At 54.4% G+C, this 20,714-nt stretch overlaps 1 protein-coding gene across 1 annotated transcript in view; it reads left to right on the top strand.

Moving 5' to 3' along the window:
• Positions 1-20,583, top strand: part of LOC100430188 (guanylate cyclase D-like) — a 55,366-nt gene extending 34,783 nt beyond the window's left edge. Inside the window, 10 exon segments of the mRNA XM_077964895.1 lie at positions 5,085-5,291; positions 9,738-9,796; positions 10,825-10,931; positions 11,998-12,129; positions 12,281-12,436; positions 18,554-18,703; positions 19,041-19,145; positions 19,738-19,868; positions 20,186-20,267; positions 20,512-20,583. Of these exon segments, the coding sequence (XP_077821021.1) occupies positions 5,085-5,291; positions 9,738-9,796; positions 10,825-10,931; positions 11,998-12,129; positions 12,281-12,436; positions 18,554-18,703; positions 19,041-19,145; positions 19,738-19,868; positions 20,186-20,267; positions 20,512-20,583 (1,201 nt within the window).
• The last annotated feature ends 131 nt before the right edge of the window (positions 20,584-20,714 follow it).

Genomic DNA, 20,714 nt, shown 5'->3' with positions numbered 1-20,714 from the left:
TCTCAAGTGCTTGGCGTGCATGAGGTCATGCGGCCCAGATCACTTCTCATCCCGACCTGTGCCCTCAGCTCACTGTCCTGAGCACCTTCCTGTATTGTTCGCAGTACTTTATAAACATACCCGCAGTAGGCCAGGCACGGTGGCTCACGCCTGTAATCCTAGCACTTTGGGAGGTCGAGGCAGGTGGATCACCTGAGGTCAGGAGTTCAAGACCAACCTGGCCAACATGGTGAAACCCCATCTCTACTAAAAATACAAAAATTAGCTGGGCATGGTGGTGGGTGCCTGTAGTCCCAGCTACTTGGGAGGCTGAGGCAGGAGAATCGCTTGAACCCAGGAGGCCAAGGTTGCAGTGAGAGGAGACCGTGCCATTACACTCCAGCCTGGGTGACAAGAACAAAACTCTGACTCAAAAAACGATAAACAAAAAAACCCATAAACATACCCGCAGTGACTGCATCTGAATTGCAACATGTGGACGCTCCGGGATTTGCAAAGCCTATCTCTATTGCAGAGAATGCAGTCTTTCCATTTTGAACTGACTACAGGTCATGATTTGGTAAACATTATCAGGCATTTATTGCTATTCAGACTATTTCTGCAGATAAGGAATTTTTAGATAAAAAGAGCACCCACATTTGGGGAGCCATGTGAAGCAGATTCTCAGAGTGCTTGTGCCTGCTTGGTGATTTGTCTCTTCCCTCTGTTCTCTGTCCCCTAGAACCCATGTCCCTCACTGAGGGCAACATGGATGGGGTTGGGGAAGAGAGAAAAGTTAATAACATTTTACTTCAAAGTGCTGTTCCTTACTCCCTTCCATCCCATCCGTGGGCAGGCAGTCTGCAGAGAGTCGGAGGGCAAGGGGCACAGGTGTTGCCAATTGCCAAGAAGGTCCCAGGGACCATAGAGGCTGACTGGCTGATTGCACCGGTGGGGAGGCTGAGCTTGGGGAAGGGCAAGGCCCCACCTGGCGTGCTACAGCACCACCACATCAGTGCCTGGGCCAGAGCTCAGGCTCGCTATCTCTCTGCCCAGAATGTACCCTTCATCAAAACTTCCAACGGGCTCTGCTCAGTTCTTCCAAGATGGCCCCCCACCCAAGGCCACCCCTTTCCATCCCTCATAGACAAGCAATATGGGCTTCCTGGGAAGGGACCAGAGTTGGAGCAGCCCAGGCTGAGTATCATCCAACCAGGTGGAACTGATGTGAACAGGGCAGGTCACAGCAGCCATCGCCTTTCCCTTCCTGCTGTTGGGGGGCCAAGGCCTTGGGACCCCAGGAAGCCTGGGGCACAGCAGTGCCTCAGGGCAGGAGTTGCTCTCGTTCATCTGAGTTCCCCCTGCCACACACACATCAGGGTCCCGAGGGGCTCCCAACAAGGGAGGGAGGGAAAGAGAGTGAGTGTGTGGGCAGATGCCAGTGTAGGACGGCGAGCCTCCTGGGGTGCAGACACACAGGGACACCCTTTTCACAGGGACACACCAGCCTCTCGGGGAGAACCAGCTTGTGCTGGTGGAAAGGGATTCACGTGGCTGGGGCCCTCCTCCTTTGCAGAGTGATGGATGGCCTGCAGGGCAGGCAGTGTGGTGTGAACACAGGGTTCAGGCCTGGCAGCGTGGTGTGAACACAGGGCAGGCAGCGTGGTGTGAACACAGGGTTCAGGCCTGGCAGCGTGGTGTGAACACAGGGCAGGCAGTGTGGTGTGAACACAGGGTTCAGGCCTGGCAGCGTGCTGTGAACACAGGGCAGGCAGCGTGGTGTGAACACAGGGTTCAGGCCTGGCAGCGTGGTGTGAACACAGGGCAGGCAGTGTGGTGTGAACACAGGGCAGGCAGCGTGGTGTGAACACAGGGCAGGCAGTGTGGTGTGAACACAGGGCAGGCAGCGTGGTGTGAACACAGGGCTCAGGCCTGGCCCTGACTGTTGTGTGGCAGATCTTGCTCCTGTCTGGGCCCGTTGGGCTCTTCGGCTGGACTCGGTCCTCAGCTCCCCCATGGTCCTCTTCTCCCTTCCTTTACGTGGAGGGCCTCTCCTCCTGTTCTCCTCCCTGTGTCCTGAGGAGTAAGCCCTCCTCTGGCCTTGCCTCCCTACCAGCCCCCACCCCACTGCTCGTCTCCACTCAGAACTCAACTTCTCAGAAGCTGGCGGCTGCCGCTGACTTCACTTCCTCACCTCCCACTCCCTCCCCGGCCCCCACAGTCTGACTTCCACCCCCTCAGGCCAGAGGGCTCTTCGAAAGGTCTCCAGTGACCTCTGTCCATGTCACCAGATCCAGGGGCAGTTTTAGTTCCCAACTTGACTGCTTAGCAGTGTTCACTCTGCTGCCCTCCTTTTCCTAAAAACTCTTTCTTCCCTGGCCTTCTCCTCTGGCACGAGCTCATCCTCCCCTTCTTGGGGCCTCCCTTGCTACCCAGACACTAACGACACCCAGTACACACCTCGAGCTCCCACCCCACTGGGCACCAGGCTCCCGTCGCTCTGGCTGCTCACTCAATGATTCCTTCTGGGGCTTCTTAGCACCACAGACTGCAAAGCTCCAGCAACCCTTGAAACCTGGTCCTCCAACATCCTCAGTCAGACAGCCCAACACCAACCCGGGCTCCTGGCATCTCCACACCTACCCCCATCCATTAGCAAGTCTGGAGCCTCCAGAGCCTCTGAGGAGGCAGGTGGGCGTCCTTGCCCCGACCCAGGCCTCAGGCTCAGATCCTGCACACAGCATGTGTGTGTGCCTAGCAGCCCCCACTCCATCACCCATCCCTTCTCTGGCTGGCTTCTCCACCTCCATGCCTCCACCCTGGCCCAAGCCACCACCCCTCTCAGGTGGCCCGCCGCAGGGCTCCTAGACAGTTCCCTTCCATCCATCTCTACCTGGCAGCCAGAATTATCTTTTAAAAACACAAACATGGGCTGGGCGTGGTGGCTCATGCCTGTAATCCCAGCACTTTGGGAGGCCGGGGCGGGCAGGTCACTTAAGGTCAGGAGTTGGAGACCAGCCTGGCCAACATGGAGAAACCCTATCTTTACTAAAAACACAAAAATTAGCCAGGTGTGTGGTGGGCGTCTGTAATTCCAGCTACTTGAGAGGCTGAGGCAGGAGAATCGCTTGAACCCAGGAGGTGGAGGTTGCAGTGAGCTGAGATCGTGCCACTGCACTGCAGCCTGGGCAGCAGAGCAAGACTCTGTCTCAAAACAACAACAATAACAAAAGCCACAGACATGATGGACAGGACAGGTTGCTGCTGTTAACCCTTCTGGGCCGTCCCATCGCCCTGAGACTAAGCAACCTTTCATGCAGCCTCCAAGGCCCTGCGCTGTCCAGCCAGTGACTGCCTCTCGGCCCGGCCTCTCCTGCCACCTTCTGCTGCTCACCAGCTGCTCATGGGCCTCCTCCCGAAAGCACACCGTGTTCTTCCTACCTCCGGCCGCTTGCTCTTGCTGTTCCTGTACCTGGAATGCCCTTTGTCATCCTGGTCTCAGTCAAATGCTGCTTCAGTCAGGAGGTGGCACAGGTCACACACTCTAGACAGGCCCTGCTGTCACCCTCCAGCTCATTTCCCAGTGTGGTGGCCTCCACAGCACTTGTAACTACTGACATTTCTTGTTTGCCAGTTGGCGGAGCTTGCCCTGCCCACATAAGACTCAGGAGATCCTGGACTGCCGAGGCATTGGCACATCTGTCCATCGGTGCTCAGCACCCAGGGAATGTGACCTCTTGAGTCTCCTACACACCAGCCACCTTCCATCAAGTCCCCTGCCCTGGTCTGTCCTTTCAGGCACTACTGAAAAGCCCAGCTCCCAGTCCTCACCCAGCCCATCCTGTCTCAGAACCGGGAACCTGCAGATCTGGCAGCCATTTGTCATCCTACGCCCCCTCAGCTGATGGCTTTTCCACTCCTGGACAGAAACTTTAGAAAGTGCCAGAAATGTTTTCATCTTCTTGGCTCAGAGGGAGGGAGGAGGGTGGAGATAAGTCACAGTGGGCACCACCTGACATGGGAGCCTCCCAGACCTCCACGCAGGCAGGGGAGGGTCTCTGCACCCCAGTCCTGCATGTGAGCTCGCCGGGTGCACACACTTGTCATGGGTGTGGAACACCACATGCCCCTCTACTTGTCTAGAGATGAGGTCACAGACACACGCACACACACACACACACACACACACACACACACACAGAATCTCTGCAGGAGGGGCTCAGGACAGGCTGGATGGGAACTTGTCTTGGAGCCACATTTATAAAGCAGTTATCAAATTTTTGCTTGCACTGTATGTTATAATCTGATTTTTATTTTTTTGAAGCCAAGTTTCCTAAAAGTGTTTTTATCCCCACTTTATGTATTTCCCATATCTGCAGAAGTGATTTGTCTTTCTCTCCGGGGATTTTGAGGAGGCTGGTGGAGATTGGGGGAGGGGACAAAGGCCCCCCCACCCCAGTAACCATGTCTTGGTGTAGCCACCGACTCAAGCAGCAGTACCCATGGAAGCACTTTTCACCAGACATCACAGAGACACTCCACACAGTGGCCCCCTCTCTCTGCCCTCGCCAAACAGGTGCAAAAACCTCCCCTGCCAGCCGGGTTGCTGTGAGACCCTGGCTGTCCCTCGGAGCCTGGCTTTCTTCTCTGGGTAACAGCAGTGACCCAGCTCCACCCTGTTCCCGGCACCTGTGGGCAGCAAGTGAGAAAAGGGAAGTGTGCAGGAGTCCAGGGTCCCTACCCTGGATCTGTATAATATCTGGGAGTCACAGAAGCCCTCACCATGGCCTCCCAACCTCCCAAGATGATGTCCTGAGTAGGGGCGGAAGCTGGGGTAACTCCCTATCTCCTAGGAGGCCACTGTGCTTGAAGCCGCACCTGAGGATGAGTCAGCGACGGCACGGCCTTGGAGAAGACACTTCACCTTTCCCAGCCTCAGATCCCTAAAGTTCTAGGTAGGGCAGGTGCCCACAGCCAGGCTGCTCGGGGCCCAGGAGCACGAAGGAAGTGAAAGGAGCACCCCGTCAGCAGGGTGGGGCTGTAAATACCCACGACTGCGGCTTTCAGTGGTCGCTTTATGATTCTTGTTTCTCCTTTTTCCCCAGAGACCCTTGGTAAGACTTCATAAACCAAGAAATCAAGGTGGCCTTTGCCAAAGCCTGTCAGGACACGGAAGACCTTGGCCAGGCCCTGAGGAGAACGGTGTGGGGCAGGTGCCTGCACCAGCATGGAGCCTCCTGCGTATACCCCCTTCCCCTCCCTGCTCCACTTCCTTCAAAGACTTCCTTGCTGAGCTCCCTGGTGGCCAAACCGTAAGTGCCCAGAGTGATAGTAACTGATGCATTCCCATACGAATCCTAGAGCTGAACTTGCCTCTCGACACAAAAATAATAAAAATAGAAACCCTCTCCTCCTTTCACATGGTGCTTTGTTCTCAGCAAATGGTTTTGATGCAGAGAGCTCATTACCATGAGAGCAGACCCTGAGGAGCCCTGTGCCCACTGTCTAGCTGCAGGGCCCAAGGCCCAGGGGGGAGGAGGTCATTTGCCCCAGGTGGCACAACTGCTTCCGGCAGAAGCAAGGCTGGGACGAGGAAGGGAAGCCCAGCAGACAAGGGCTCCAGGCTCAGCTGGGCCTCCCACTTGCAACATATCTGTTTTGTCATCTCTAAAAGGGGCATTGAGAGGATTCAGAGCTTCTAACACAGGGCCTGGCCCTGTGTTCGCATTTCCCTTAGGAAATGCTCAAAGTACGCTGCCTCCTTCCCTGCCTTTCTCCCCAAGCCAGCCTAAACCTTTGGGCGTCTTGTGAGCACTGTGTCATGAGTCCAGGCCTTGGGACACAGGAATTCAGAAACTCAAGATGGAGGAGGGAAGGTGAGAATTCCTCAGATCTCAGGAAAATGAGATGAGAGTTCTGTCTTACAGGAAAAAAAAAAAAAAACTCAACAGCCAACTTATTAAATTGGCTTCTAACATCAAAGAGTGTTCACCAAATATCCGCGGGTGATTTCAGAGCAGGCAAGATCAGGCACACGTGGAATTCATTTTCCAAACTGAGGGGAGAGGGGCATGGATCAAGCGGGCAGGTTAAACCCCAAACAAATGTATCCTTTCCTCAAAAGACCCTTTAGGATGGGAGAACTGGCACAAAAACTTTGAACTGAACTGGTGGTTGTTGGGAAAATGTTCTGCCTGAGGGCCGCTGTGCCCACAGAGGCCAGGGTGCCCGTATGTGTGTGTGTGTGTGTGTGCGCGCGCGCGCACGCACACGCACATATAAGAAAAAAGAGGTATGTAAGGATGTGATGATGTATGTAGAATTGGCTTTGGGAGATGCCACTGCCTGTCTCTACCTGTGCAACTTTGGGCCTAACCTTTCTATGCCTCAGTTTGCTCAAATGCAAAACAGAGCCGGTTACTCTTCCATCCCATACCATCATGAGAGTTAAATGAGGGGACTGTGGAAACACCACACCTGGCCCTGCGAGCCTGCAGGAGTGTTGAGCAGGGAGGATCTGCACACATGTGTCTGTGGAATGTGCCCATGGCTTGTGTGTGATTATGTCTGTGCATGTGGTACAGCTGTGGGGACAGGGACAGAGATGTGGCCCTGGTTTCTCCACAGGCCCTCTGGGTGGCCCCCTTTAGGCCTACGGATTTTCTCTTGGGGCTCCAGTTTCTTCATCTGTAAAATGAGCATGTGGTCTAGGTGACTCCTAAAGCCCCTCTGGGTGCATAGCTGTGTGTCTGCCGTGAGCATCCATGAGCATATGCATGGATTCGTGCCCTGGCACCACAGCTGGACAGGAAGAGACCAGAGCTCGACCAGGACTCCTCTTTCTCACTGCTGTGGACTGAAGGCCTGTGTTCTCCGCCCACATTCCTATGTCAAAACCCCAGTCCCAATGTGATGGTTTAGGAGGTGGTACCTTCGGGAGGTGATGAGATTATAAGGCTGGAGCCCTCACAAACGGGATTAGTGCCCTTGTGAGAAGAGGCCAGTGAGGTAGCTCTTTCCACCAAGGGAGAGCACAGCAACAAGGGGCCATCTGTGAACCTGTAAGAGAGGCCTCACCAACACCAGGCCCTGATGGCAACTTGATCTGGGACTTCCAAGCTCCAAAACGGTGAGAAGCAAATATCTATTGTTGAAGCCCTCCAATCTGTGTTACTCAGTTACAGCAGCCCAAGCTGACTAAGACACCTGCCAGGCGCCGAGTGGCCCAGGCTGGTCTGTTGGTGCCTCTAGGCCTTCTGTTCCTCACTGCACAGGAGGGCCCAGGCCCCTGCCCTAACTGCCTTACGAGGCTGCTGTTAGATCAAGGAGGCAGTGCGTGTGAACACACACTCGACTGAGAAGTGTAGTGCAGATGTGACTTGGGGGGGGTGGGGTGGGTGAACAGATCTGTGTGACCTTGTATATTTAAGTGGACGCCGGAGCTCAAAGGGCCCTTTGCAGGCAAGTGACAGTGAGCCTGTGCCTGTACCTGTGGACATGTGTGGGTTGTCATTGTGTCTGTGTCTGCATGTATGTGCTCGTCTGTAGACATCTGTGCACGTTGTCTATGTATATGTGCATTTATGTGTCCGTGTGTTTCTGTGTATATGCATTTATGGCTTTGGTGTGTCTACATGTATGCAGTTTTACTGTGTATGTTATATGTCTGAGCATGTCTGAGCATCAAAATCTGGGGCAGTGGTACATCCCCTCCTGTCCCAAAATCTGGGGCAGTGGCACATGTATCTGTGTGCATACCATGTGTGCCCATATGTGTGATGTGTGTCCAAGTACCTGTTGTGTGCATGTGTGCTGTTTGTCAGGGTGTGACTAGATTCAGCCATGGGTCTTCGTGCTCTTGGGCCCTCTGGAAGGTTGTATGGTGGGAGCAGCTCTCGCCCCTCTGCTCACTCCCTGAACTGCCGTTGCTGAGAGAGGCTGAGTCAGCTCTGTTCTTAGAGGCTCCTAAGGACTCTAGGAGGAAACTCTGGCTCCAAAGCTGACATACTGCATGTAACTAGACTCCCTACATTGGTCCGTTTTCACACTGCTATAAAGATACTACCTAAGACTGGGTAATTCATAAACAAAAGAGGTTTAATTGATTCACAGTTCTGCATGGCTGGGGAGGCCACAGGAAACTTACAATCATGGCAGAAGGCAAAGAGGAAGCAAGGCAACTCTTACATGGTGTCCAGGGAGATAGAGAGAGAGAAGGCGGAAGTGCCCAACACTTATCAAACAATCAGATCTCATGAGAACTCACTCACTACCATGAGACTGGCCTGGGGAAATCCCCCACCCATGATCCAATCACCTCCCACCAGGTCCCTCCCTTGACACGCAATTCAGATTACAATTCGAGACGAGTTTTGGGTGGGGACGCAGCCAAACCATATTCCCCCAACACACACCAGGGTTCTCACCTCTCTCCAACCTTCCTCCATCAGTTAGGGACAAAGGAAGATAGGCCCATGCCCACCTGGATCCTGCATCGTGCCCCAGTCCAGGGCTGGCCGTTTCCTCCTGGGAGGCTTTATGTCTCATTTATTCCCCATTTACCTGCTACCTGCTATGTGCCAGGTGTGTGGCAGGTGCTTCACGCACACTGACTAAACCGTGCCCACCCTCTAAAATGAGAGTTATTTGTGCACTTTACAGATGAGGAACTGGAGGCTTCGAGGGTGAAGTGCCTTGTATGTGTCAGCCCATCTGTCTCCGATCTGAGGTGGTGATGCAGGGCTACAAAAGCCCAGAAAAACAGCAATGGTCCCTGGAGGGTTCCCAGGGGAGGCAGCCTCAGTGAGCACACAAGTTCCTCTTCTGCAGAACAGGAGTGAGGATAGCACCTTTCAGGTGAGGCTGAGGAAATCCTCAGGAGGAGCCAGCCCAGCATTCGCATGGGCTTCCATGGACATGTTCAGACAGGACCCCAGAGATACAGCCCCAAGTCATGGCTTACATGATGAGTCAATGCCAGCTGGTGCCAATGAAGGCCCCTGCCTTCCCCTCAGCAGCCTGTGACCATTCACCTGTCCCTTGGAGTACATTCCCAGCAAGGGGACATTTCTAGAGGTTGGGTTCTTGCTATGGCAGATGGAGCTATGGGCTTCCAGAAGGTCCTTGCAGGGCTGGGTGATCTGGAATTGTTTGGTCCCTGGTTCTTCAGGTGGGCACACTTTGGGATGGACTCCTTAGAAAAGTCCAAATACTTTAGCCCTACATAGGCTGGCCCCACCTCATCTGCCCCCTACACAACCAACTCTTTGGCTATGACACACTCCTTACTCTTCTGCAAACCCCTCATGATGCTACATCTTTGCTCTTGTTATTTTCTCTACCGAGATGACCTTGTCCCTTTTTCAACACCTGGTGAATGCCTCTACATCCTTCAAAGTCTAGCTAAAATGCCACCTCTTCCTGAAACCCTTTCCCAATCCTCCTCGGTATGGAATTAGTAGCTGCCATGCCTGACCCTCACTTGACAGGAGGGACCTTATCTAGTTCCTTCCTTCAGTCCAATGCCCAGGAAGAGGCATGTACTAGAAAGCTGAATTGATGAATGAACAAATTAAGGAACTAACTAGCCCAAAGGCGTCTAATACATAATCTCCCTTCCAGCAATGCCAGCCCCTGAGGTCGCCTTCCTGGTTTCTCCTCTGCTGTTCTCTGCATCTGGGCTTGGTTGATCTGATGCTTAGCTGGGATCCCGGCACACCAGGCACAGGCAGCATGTCAGCTCATGGCTCCCCTTGCAGCCCTGCCTCCCCTCACCACTGCCCTCATGCTGCAATGGACGCCCTCACCTCCAACCCCTGTACGGGCCTGGAGGCTCTTTCCCAGCTCCCTGTTTCCCACTCCTGGCTAACTCCTTCCTCTCCAAATCTCTGTTCCTCTGCCAATTCCTCCAGGAAGCCTTCCCTGACACAATCCCTTTCACCCCAATGTGCTGTGGGAGGGGTACCTCCTCTGGCCCCTCAGCCCTGGGCCACCCTGTCCGTCACTGACTACACTCTAGGTATGGTCTTGTGTCAGCCTCTCCCTGCAGAAGGGGGCTTCTGGAGGGCAAAGGTGGGTCTGAACCCTGTTTGTGTGACCCCAGTGTCTGGCCAGTAAAGTTCAGTGGGAAAGAAATATGACAGACCAGGGAAGGTGAAGGAGGCCACTGTGGAGGCAGGTGAGCCTCCCTTTAAGGAAATCCATGTGCATGACAATCCAGATTTGCTCAAAAGACAGAGTGGAGTCTACACTCTCACAAAGAGGGAGGTGAAGTGACACAGAGCTGGAGGGAAAGGCCACACATGTACTGAACGCCTGCTGTGTGCACTGTCTCAGGACCCTGCATCTTCATTAAGCCGTGAGGACACGAGGCTCTGAGAGAAGACTGACTAGCCAAGTGGGCTGCTGCGTTCACCGGGGCTGTGGGACACCCAAGCCCGGCTCCTTCTCAAGGGCTGGCCATGCCACCTCCCATGTAGGCTGTGACCTGGACTTCCTTGCACAAGTCCCTCTTGCTGGAGGCCCCAGTCCATCAGGACCAGCGCAGGTTTCCGCGGCCCGAGAGACTCTTTGAGCCATCCACTAGGGGGCAGGCAAGTTGTTCCAGAGTCAACCAGGAGCCCCTCGGGCAACCCTGGAGACTCGTGGACTCCTCCCCACCCCTCCCCAGCCCACAGGCTCCCGGGGCTCAGCAGGGAGAGGGAGGAGGGGGATACACGGAGTGATGGGGCACCCCACGGAGGAGTCCCACATGGGGAACCTCCCTGAATGACTGAAGCACAGAGAGAGTTCTTCAACAGCTCTCTATTTCTCACTGGCGCACTGGGGAGCTGGATGTGGTTTTAGGCTCTGTCAACGTGCAGAGTGTGGGCTCAAGGATATGGAACCTGGCCCCTGTGCATGTGAAACAGCAGATCTCAGGGTCCCCTCCCCACTGGAAAGGACTGGCCCAAGTTGGCATGTGTCCAGGATGTGTCCAGCCTCCAGACACTGACATTTTCTATGACATAACGCATAGGTGATCATTTGATACCATTCTTTCCCGGATGCTGGCTCCTGTGGCCTATCACACTCTCTCCTGGGAGGCAGGTGTGACTACCCCATCCACAGACAGGAGAAGCATCTCTGATCTGTGCACATTTCCTGGTGAGCCACAGGTTACCCTGACTGCTCTGCCTAGTCTCCTGGCGCAGAAACAGGTGATGGCCCTCTCTTCCCTGTCCTTCTCATGACAACTCTCCACCACCTCCACAATCAGTCATCAAGTCCTGCGCAGCCCGTCACTATGGTCTCCGACTTCGGTGCACAGCAAGGGCACCAGGCTTCATGCTGCTCTCTTGCCTCTATTCCCACCACTAGTCTACCTGCAGCACAGATCTTGCGACGTCACTTTTCGACTTAGCAAGTGTGCACTACTGATGGCCAAGGGCCTTTGCTGAGGAGCCCCCGCCAGCTGGCCCTGCCAGCTCTCTCCCCTGGCTGCCCAGCCCCTTTCTATCCCTATGCCCTGGCCCATCTTGTCCTTCAGATCCCCAATTTCAACCTAGAGGGTTTTTATTCTAAAAAAGTATTCCTATCAGTAGTTTTAATTACCCATTAAGGCCTGGAACCAGCGGGCTAGAGATAACCTTCCCCATCACTTTTGTGTCCGGGTACAAAATCCTTCCAGCTTGAGGAATATCACAATATCCTCTCAGCATATTTTCAGAATTGTTATTACAGACATGGGCTGGTGGGAGCTGGCCATGGGGGCAGTCTCTGTTCTTCCCATGTGTCCACCTTGAGCCCACACTCTTCACTTTGACAGAAACTAAAACCACATCCAACTCCCCAGTGCACCAATGAGAAATGGAGAGTCGGTGAAGAATTTCTGGGAGCCAGAGAAGACAGCGCATCATGGCTCACCATGCAGCCAAACTTCATGAACTTTTTAAAGCCTCAGTTCTCCTTCCAGGAGTCCCTTCCCTGGAAGCTGCTTTACCTTTTTCCATCCTTTTTCCATCACTCCCTTGTCCCCAGATCTCCATGTTGTCCCTAAGCCACCAGCACCGAGCCTCAGCTTCCTGGTTCATTGGTGGTTACCCAAAGAACAACTACAAGACTGATCCAAGGTCCAGGAACCCTTTAAAGGGCCGGCTCAGGTCTCCCCAGGCACTGTCTCCAAGGCTTCCCCTGTGGGCAGCCCATGGGAGGGTCTTTATTTCACTAGAAAGAAGGAACTAATGTGGATAGAATATCTGCAACGTACCTCTCACTTCCATCATGCAAGGCAAAGATTATTCTCGCTCTATTTTCGATGCAGCTACTAAGACTCAGTCCAAGGTCACCCAGCAAGCCAGGGGCAGAACTGGACCTCAACTCCAAAGCCCCCACCACCTGCACCACCCTGGTGGCCTTATGGGCCCCAGTCAAGTACTATATGGAAAAAGGTGACTCAGACAAGGTCACCAGCTGCAAGGTAGGGCCCAGCGAACGGAGCTGGAGTAGGGTGCAGAGGATGGGGCAGGTGAGGCCAGGTGAAGCCAAGGCCAGCAGCCAGGTCTCTGGATGTGGATGGAGGAGTTGAGGGGGCAGATGCCGGAGTGTGCTGTGGACCCAGGTCAAGGTCAGAACTTGCAGGGTAGGCTGGACATGGAAGAGTGAAAAGGCAGAGAAACAAATGAACTCTGGCCACCCGCCTGGGGAAGCGCACTGAAGGGCTGTTTATTCCCACAGCCACCATGACCTCTCATTCGGCCTCCTGGACTTACGTAGCAGGGAAGTGAAGAGCCTTTTGAACTGGAGGCTCGGCTTTTTTTCTTTCTTTTTAGTGGTATGGAAACCCCACAATGTAGTTTCTGCAGCCCTCACCTCTGGTAACTCTAAATCAGGTGAAAGAGGGAGAGATAGATGGGAAGGAAGAGAGAGAGGGGGAGGGAGAGGCAGGAGAAAGAGAGAGGGAGAGGGACTTCGAAAGAGCTAACTGGGCACAGCTGGGGAGAGCAGGAAAGGGGAGAGGAGATGGTGGAGGATGTATGTGGGTTTGTGATATAGAACCTGGCCCCTGTGTGTCGTGAAAGAGACAGGAAAACGGGAAGTGTGACGTGGACTCAGACGCCCTGGGCCATCAAAGGCTTTTAAGCAGGAGGGTGACCTGGTCAAACCTGTGTTTTGGAGAGACTCCATCAGGCTGCCATGTGGGGCCTGAGTGAATGAGCGGGAAAAGAGAGATCCTGGGCCAGGAAGCAGTCCTGGGGAAAGGGCCAGGGGAGAAAACGCCAGGCCAAAGAGTGAGTGGGAGCTCCGGGAGCTTCCATGTTTAGAGATCAGGTAGAGGAGGAGGAGGAGGAAGAGAAGGGCCCGCAGCAGGATCCTGAAGGAGATGCAAGAGAGGAGAGAGGAGGGCCAGGAGCGGGTGTTCCAAGGTGCCACAGGAAGAGGGCCATTAAAGGAGGAGGGGAAGCTGTGAAGAACATAGCCAAGGGACCTGGACACTGTCCCTCGGTCTAGCCACAGCAGTTCTGCCATGGATGTGCTTGTTGAAATGAGGAGCTGGAGGCAGGTGGAGAGTGGAGGCAATGGAGGCAGCAAGAGTGGCTTTCTTGCAGGTAGCTAGCTCCCTTGTGGGTCTGGCTAGGAGGAGAAGAGAGGAGGGGGCCACAGCTGAAGGGAACCTGGAAGGCCCAGAAGGGGCTTGTGAAACAGGGGCGTGTACAAGAGGGCTTGCCCAGAAGGTTCCCCCAGGAGGCAGGTGCTGCCTCTGCCAGCAGGAAGCACAGCCCATCCACCAGGAGGCCAGGTGGTCACTGATGCCAGCAGAGGCAAATTTGATTTGGGGAGTCAGGTTCAGGCCTCAAACCCGGGTCTCCTGACCCCAGCATCACAGGAGAGAAAAACTGGCAAGCAGGCTGAAGTCGCACAGCCTAGAAGAAGTCAGGGAGTGGCAGCCCTGAGGCCACATAACCCCTTTTTTAAGCTTCCAGACCTGCAGAGAGATTGGCTTGGTGACAAGGCCTGCCATCCATCCCTCAGTAGACAGGATACAGAACTCTGCATTCTGGAGCCCCAGCCCAGCTCCCAGGGCCCAAAGCTCACAGCATCCCAGCTGGATTAATCATGAGATTCCTGGGAGGCCAAGGGAGTCGGTCTGACTTATTTAGCCCAAACTGTGTCCTTTCCCCTCCTTTCCTTTTTCATGTCAGGAAACCAGCCCTAGTGGAAGCCACTTGACTTATGTGTGGTCTGCTTCTGAGAAAAATCAGAGTCACGAGCCATGCGAGATGACAGCCTAGTTCCCATGAGCATGTGCACCCGTGCCCGTGTATACAGGCGTGCTCACGTGTCTTTGTGTGTGCACATCCATGCACACAGACAAGAGGCTTATCTGTGCTCTCTGTCTGCTGTGTGTGTTCTGGTGCACTGGGTTTGAGGAGCCTTGGTATTTTAAGTCTTCAATGTACATACTGGTTGTGAGCTGTGTTTGTGTGCAATGTGTGTGGTATGTTTGTGAGTGTGGTGTTTGTGTAGGATATATGGATATAGTGTGTGTACACTGTGTATGCTCAATGTGCATGTTTGTGTTGTGTTTTGCACGTGTGGTGTTTAATTGAGAGTTGGATTTGTGCAGGGTGTGTGGTGACTGTGACTTTTGAGGGCGTCTCTGAAATGTCTGAATGTTTGTGAGTCGTGTGTGTGCCTATGTGAAAGTTGTGTGTGAGGTCGATGCATGCTTGTTGTTTTCATGAGTCGTGACCCTGTGCATCTCGTGTTGCCTCTGAGGATGCATATGAAGGATGTGTGTGCGGCTGTGGCTGGGCTGCTGCAGGTGCACTGTGTCTGTGGGGCGAGCGCATGTGGGTCTCATCAACAGGTGGAAAAATGCCATGGGGGAGGGGTAAAAGTCCAATGCAGCAGAGAGGGCAGCCCCGCTCTTGCCTCCTCCTTGCCCCTGTAGAGCCTCAGCTTCCCCTCAATGGACAGTACTTGAAGGACTCTAGGAACACCCCATGGTCATGAGGAAGATGGCAACATGACTAGGACAAGATAGGGGCTCTGTGACCTGTCCCTAAGAAGACCCTGTCCCTGTGACAACTGGGTGTGCCCAGGCCTCCGCCCCCTCGCTTGCCCCTTGAGGGCTTCCACCTGCCCTCCTGAGGAACGCTGTACCCTCATGCTGCCCATCCACACTGTCCCCGAGGGGCAGCCACAGCTACATTCCAGGCAGGTTTCTTCCCTACATCCCCTGAGCACAGCCAGGGGAAGCTTCAAAACCGTTTCTCTCTCCCTGAAACGAACCAGCACAAAGACTATAGCTGCTGCCAAAACCCTCAAATGCTGACCTGGGCAGGGAGCACCGCAAGCTGTGCCACTGACTGGCGAGCAACAGCTTAATACAAGTGCACTCACTCTTCAGACTGCCCTAGCTGTCCATTGTCCATCGCTGCCCTCACTCTACTGGGTTCAGAGGTGAGGCCACCAGCCCAAAGTAACACAGCAGTGAGTGGTACGGCAAGGATGAGAATGTGGGTGGGTCTCTCTCTGAAACCCAGGTTGCTTCTCTTCCTCTATTCTGCCCTTCTCAGTCCCCTCCTCACCCCACCTAAGGTGGGAGGGGGAACACAACTACACACAGAACGTTTAGATAATTTGTTCTTTGGGCTCATTAATGCTCCTTCAAGTGACGATATGATCTAGTATTCAGTGGGTAGGCGCTGGAGCCCCACTGCCTGGACTCACCCATACTGGCTGTGCAAGCTTAAGTTAATTACTCATCCTTGCTGCATTTCCTCGCGTGTCATCTGCAAAATTGAGCTGCTGCTGCTGCTAATAATAATAATAATAATAATATCTACCTTCTTGGGTGTAGTTAAGGATTGAATGGGTTGCAATATGACAGCTGCATTAGAAAGTTGCCTGGCCCAGCCTATTCCCTTCCCAACTTGAAATTACTCACAGTAAGAAAGATTAATAATTCTATTAACCATAACCTTTACATTTCATTCCTTCGTTTCTGCGATGCAGTGTGGAGCTGGTGTTATCCACACTTCATAGGTGAAGACTGGGCAACTGTGAGAGCAGAGGCCAGGGCCTGCCCCGAGCCCCACCGCAGAGGCTGCCTGCTCCTCATCAGCGCGGTGCTTCCCTGGAGCAGTGCGTCTCAAAGGGTGGTCTGAGGACTGGCAGCATCAGCACCACTGAGGGTTTGCTGGAGGTGCAGATTCTGGGCCCCACCTCTGACCTACTGAACCAGGCTCTCTGGGGTGGGGCCCGGCAATCCGTTTAGCCAGCCCTCAGGGATTCTGATGCTTGCCAAAGCTTGAGAAGAACTGGGCTAGACCTCTGAAGGGGTTGCTCTGTGAACCCAGGAGCACCCCACGTGAGGCCTGTGGAAGAAAGTGGAGGAGGAAGAGAGTCAGACCCTTGGCCCACTGTGTGACCTCAGGCCACGTCCTCATCCTCTCTGGGCCTAGAATCTGTCATATTTCTTGGCATGGGAGTAGAGGAGGCAGGGAAGATTCTCTGAAATTCATGGCCACCTCTCCTCCTCTGTGCTGGTGCCCTGCTCCTATGAGTGCTGCTTTCAAGAGCTCACGTGTTTGCAGCCACCTCATCCTGGCCTTAGCTCTGTTGCTGTTTTTGGTACCTTGGAGATGACACTTTGTGACCTCATGGACCATAACCAAAGCCCAAAGTGATAAACACTGGATCATCAAGAAAAGGGTACATCGGGTTTAGCCTTTAAGCAGTTAAAGCGGAGGAAAAAGTTGCATGGCTCAAAGGCACAACCCCTCGGGTTCCCAGCAGCCTAGTGCTACAGAAAGCTGCGGTTTCATGGTCCACAGCTCAGCACAGCATCAGGTTGTGGAGACGCTTCTGATCCTGCCCTGCCTGGTCCATCCCCCCAACTCCCTTGGGGCCTCTGAGAGCCTCCAGTCCCTTCAGCCACAGTAGTCACTGACGGGACTCTGAGCCAGGAGCCTTTCGTGTGGTGGTTGTGGGGTATTTGGGGCCTCACCAGCACCTGCTTCCCCTGCCTTGGTAACGCTAAGTGCTTCCATGAGGGGGTGCCTCGTGCCTCCATCAAGAACAGAAAACCAGCAGAGTTAAGTCCCTCATTCTCTGGCCACGAATGAGGACTTGGAGCCTGAGGACTTGGATGGGCCTGCCCACCATGTCCGCTGTGTGACCTCCAGCAAGTCACAGAGTCCCTGCAGGCTTCATCTCTCTCTGTAAAATGGGGGCAGAGATAGGCCTCCCCTCATCGGACAGCTATGGGCAGGGGATAAGTAAAGAACCTGGCCCCAGGCCCAGTCCTGCAAGCCCTTGATATTCCCACTCAACAGACCAGCTACTCCCCACCACTGGGCCATTTATAACATCCTCCTGCCCCTCCAGGAGGTGGCCTAGAGATGGTGTGGCCTGAGCCCATTTGCCCTAGGGAGAAAGTGAGGGGAGTCAGGGGAAGAACTGGGGAACCCAGGGTTTTGCCCTAGAAGGCAGGGCCCAGAAGGGGCTCATGAGGTAACTCCCAGACTCTCAGGGGCTCATGTGAGTGCTGGGCAGAAGCAGGGAGTGACATCTCTGCAGTGAGATCTGGCCTGAAAATCAGAAGACCTTGGTTCAATTACTGGCTCCATAGCTGTGCTGTGTGACTTTTGGCAGTTACTTAACCTCTCTGAGCCTGGTCAGTAATTGAGAATAAAGGTCTCTGAGTTTCCTGGTCAGTCATTGAGAATAAAGACACCTAACTGGAAGGCTGCCTATACTCTCATTTGCCACATGAGATGAAGGACTGACCCACAGTGAGCAGTCAGCAAACAGCAGTGGAGACTAAATTGGCAGTCTAGGGTGCCATGGGCCTTTCCACCCTGGTTCTACAGTTAGATCAGGACAGCAAGGCTCAGAGAGGTTTAGCAGCTTGTCCAAGGTTACACAGGATGTGCACATCATCGCCTTTCTGGGCCACTAGCTCCTGCGTAGGACCCTCAGGTTTCAATCTGGCCTGAGGTGAAATCCTCCCAGGGAGCCTTAAGCCTGACTTGGTGCCCGAGCGGATTTTTTCATCTCAGAATGGTAGTCCTGAGGACACAGGAAGAGATGCATCTCTTATATCTTCACTGACAATGCATGAAGGAATGGAAGCATTTCCACAAAAATATCAACACCGTGAAGCCTTAGCTGTCTGTTGATGGGCTGCCCAGGAGAACTCCCCATTTCTGGAGGTGTGCCAGCAGAAGCTAAGTGACACTGGTGAAGAAGAAAGCTGGACTTGGTGGCCTTTAAAAGATCCTCCACAAGGCTGCCAGGCAAGCCTGAGTCTGCTTAGTTTCCACCCACCCTTACTCCTGCAAACTCAAGCTCTGCCTCCCGGACTTGGCCTTCAAGGCCTCTGGACTGAATCATCCTCTGTGCTCTCATCTGGCCCGGGAGTTCCAAAAAGGTAGGCATTGGACATTTTTATTCAGCGATTGTCCTGGGCCCACCAGAGAAGAGAGGTCGTGTTTACTGAACAAAGGTCCCCGCAACCAGGAACTTCACACATGTCGTTACAGGCCATTCTCATACACCGGGTACTGTTATTAGTTTCACTTTTCAGGTCAGCAAACCGAGGTCAGGAAGGTCGAGCAACCTGCCAGAAGTCACACAACAACATGACTGCCGAAGAAGTGAAGAGATGAAGGAAGGGGTGCTGAGCCTGTGGGCTTCCCGGCTTTTAGCCTCTGGTCCCCAGAGGCATCTGCAGCAGGTGGGCACACTTGGTTGCCCATCTGCCTCAAATGTTGGGGAGCCCCATCCGGGCACTGAGTAAGGTGGAACCCCACGAGCTGACTAACCACAACCACAGCCTCTGGGGGGCGGGGGAGTGAGAGGCAGGGCACTCACCCCCAGCCCACCATAGCCCCAGCCCCGCCCTCCTGGGCCCTAGCAGAAGCTCTGCCATAGCCCAGTGATTTCTGTTTGGTAGCAGCTCCAGGAAGGGTGAGGCAGTGCTCAGTCAGCCTGGGCCTGGATGGCGGGGAGCTGGTCCGATATGCAAGGCCAGGAACTGCCCGAATGATCCAGTCACTCTGCTCATACTGCAGGGCAGCTTCAAAGCACTTTCCTGGACATTTGGCCCCTTGGACAGGGACCTGGAAAAGGAAGCCCGCAGGATAGAGGAGTATCCACCAACTGCCACAATAAAGGCAGTGAGAAGTTGCCTAACAACCACTGGGTGCAGGCTCCAGCTGGATCCATTGCACTTAGTTCTAGCACCAACTCCAAGTAGTAGCTACTATCTTTCCCACTTTACAGATGGGGCCCTGAGGTTCCATTTGACCAAATGGAGCATTAGAGACCAGGGAGGGGGCTGGATGGACCAGCTAGGACCCTATGGACATAGATCTGAGGCCTTGGGTGGCTGAGAGGGAAGAGAAAGAGGTTTGGATACCTTTCCCAGGCCCTGCTGAGAGATTCCTTACCTGCACCTCCTGCCCATCCCCTCAGTGCAGCTCAGGCCTCCTCCTTAGGGAAGCTTTCCCTGATTTCCTCCTCTAAGGCTAGGTCAGGCCCCTGGGGCACCTGCTGTCACAGCTTGTCCTCTCTGGGTTGACCCCATCTGCTCAGATCCATCTCCACAGTAGACTGAACAGGCAGAAGAAAAGACAGTAACTGTAGGGACTTCAGGAAATCCCACTTCTGAGCCCAGCCTTACCCTGATTTGCCAGAAGGCCCTGGGTGGTCACTTTCATGCCTGTAAAATGGGGCACCCTACCCCACTCTAGGGCTGGTGACCATCAGGGAAGAGAAACACTGTGGAAGACCATCAGGGAAGAGAAACACTTCCACCCCCAGAACCAGGACCTGGAGGACAGCCAGGGCCCCTCTCCTCTAGGGACCCGCATCCTGGAGCCCACAGGCAGCAGAGCAGGGTACCTGTGATTTGGTGGGGACAAGGCATCTAGAAGAGGGGTGGCTTTGGGGAAGATCTGCTTCAACCTCCGATCTAAACGACAATACCGCCACCCTATATTTGCACAATACTTTAAAAAATCGGCCAAGATAATGCCCAAACTGAAGCAGACTTGGCTTTATGGACAGAGTGGGCTCAAATCCCTGATTCTTACAAGCTGTGTGACTTTAGACATGCCACTTAACCTTTCTGAGCCTCAGTTTCCCCAACTATAAATAGGGACCTTACTAGTCTCAGACAATTGGTTTTCATGTGTACACACTGCCCCCGCCCTAGCCTCAGTTTCTCCGTCCGAAAGCTGAGGACTTTGATGGTGCTATTTCACAGGCTGTTGAAGGGCCCCGCAGATGATGGAGGAGTACGGGTCTAGACGCTAAAGCACAGTTCGGAGAGGAAAAGTGACCTGCCAGGACCCACCAGAGCGGGCGGCTTGGTGCGGGGAACCCCCTCCGCGGCCGCCCCAGGGCCAGAGAAGGGTCATTTCCTTCCGCATTCAGCCCCGCCGTCACCTCGCCTGTTTGCCCCCGCGTTAAGTGCGGCGGCGCCAGCAGCTGGGAAATCGGGGCCAGGCCGGATTTCCTCTGTGGACCTGCGGCTCTTAGAGCCACCGCGCCCCCCTCCGGACCCCGCGGGGCCGCGAACTGCACGTGCGGCGGCCACCGGGACGGGCCTAGCTCCCACGGCGCTTCCTCTGCGACCCCTCTCCCTCCCGCCCTCTCATCTCACCCCTCTGGGTCCCCGCCCCTTCCCGGCCGAGGTCCCAGGGTGATGAAGATGCTTCGCCGCTCCGCCCCAGTCCGCCTCC

This window comes from Macaca mulatta, chromosome 14 (genome assembly GCF_049350105.2).
Source record: "Macaca mulatta isolate MMU2019108-1 chromosome 14, T2T-MMU8v2.0, whole genome shotgun sequence".
NCBI classification, from domain to species: Eukaryota; Metazoa; Chordata; class Mammalia; order Primates; family Cercopithecidae; genus Macaca; species Macaca mulatta.
This window is presented reverse-complemented; position numbering and strand designations above follow the sequence as displayed.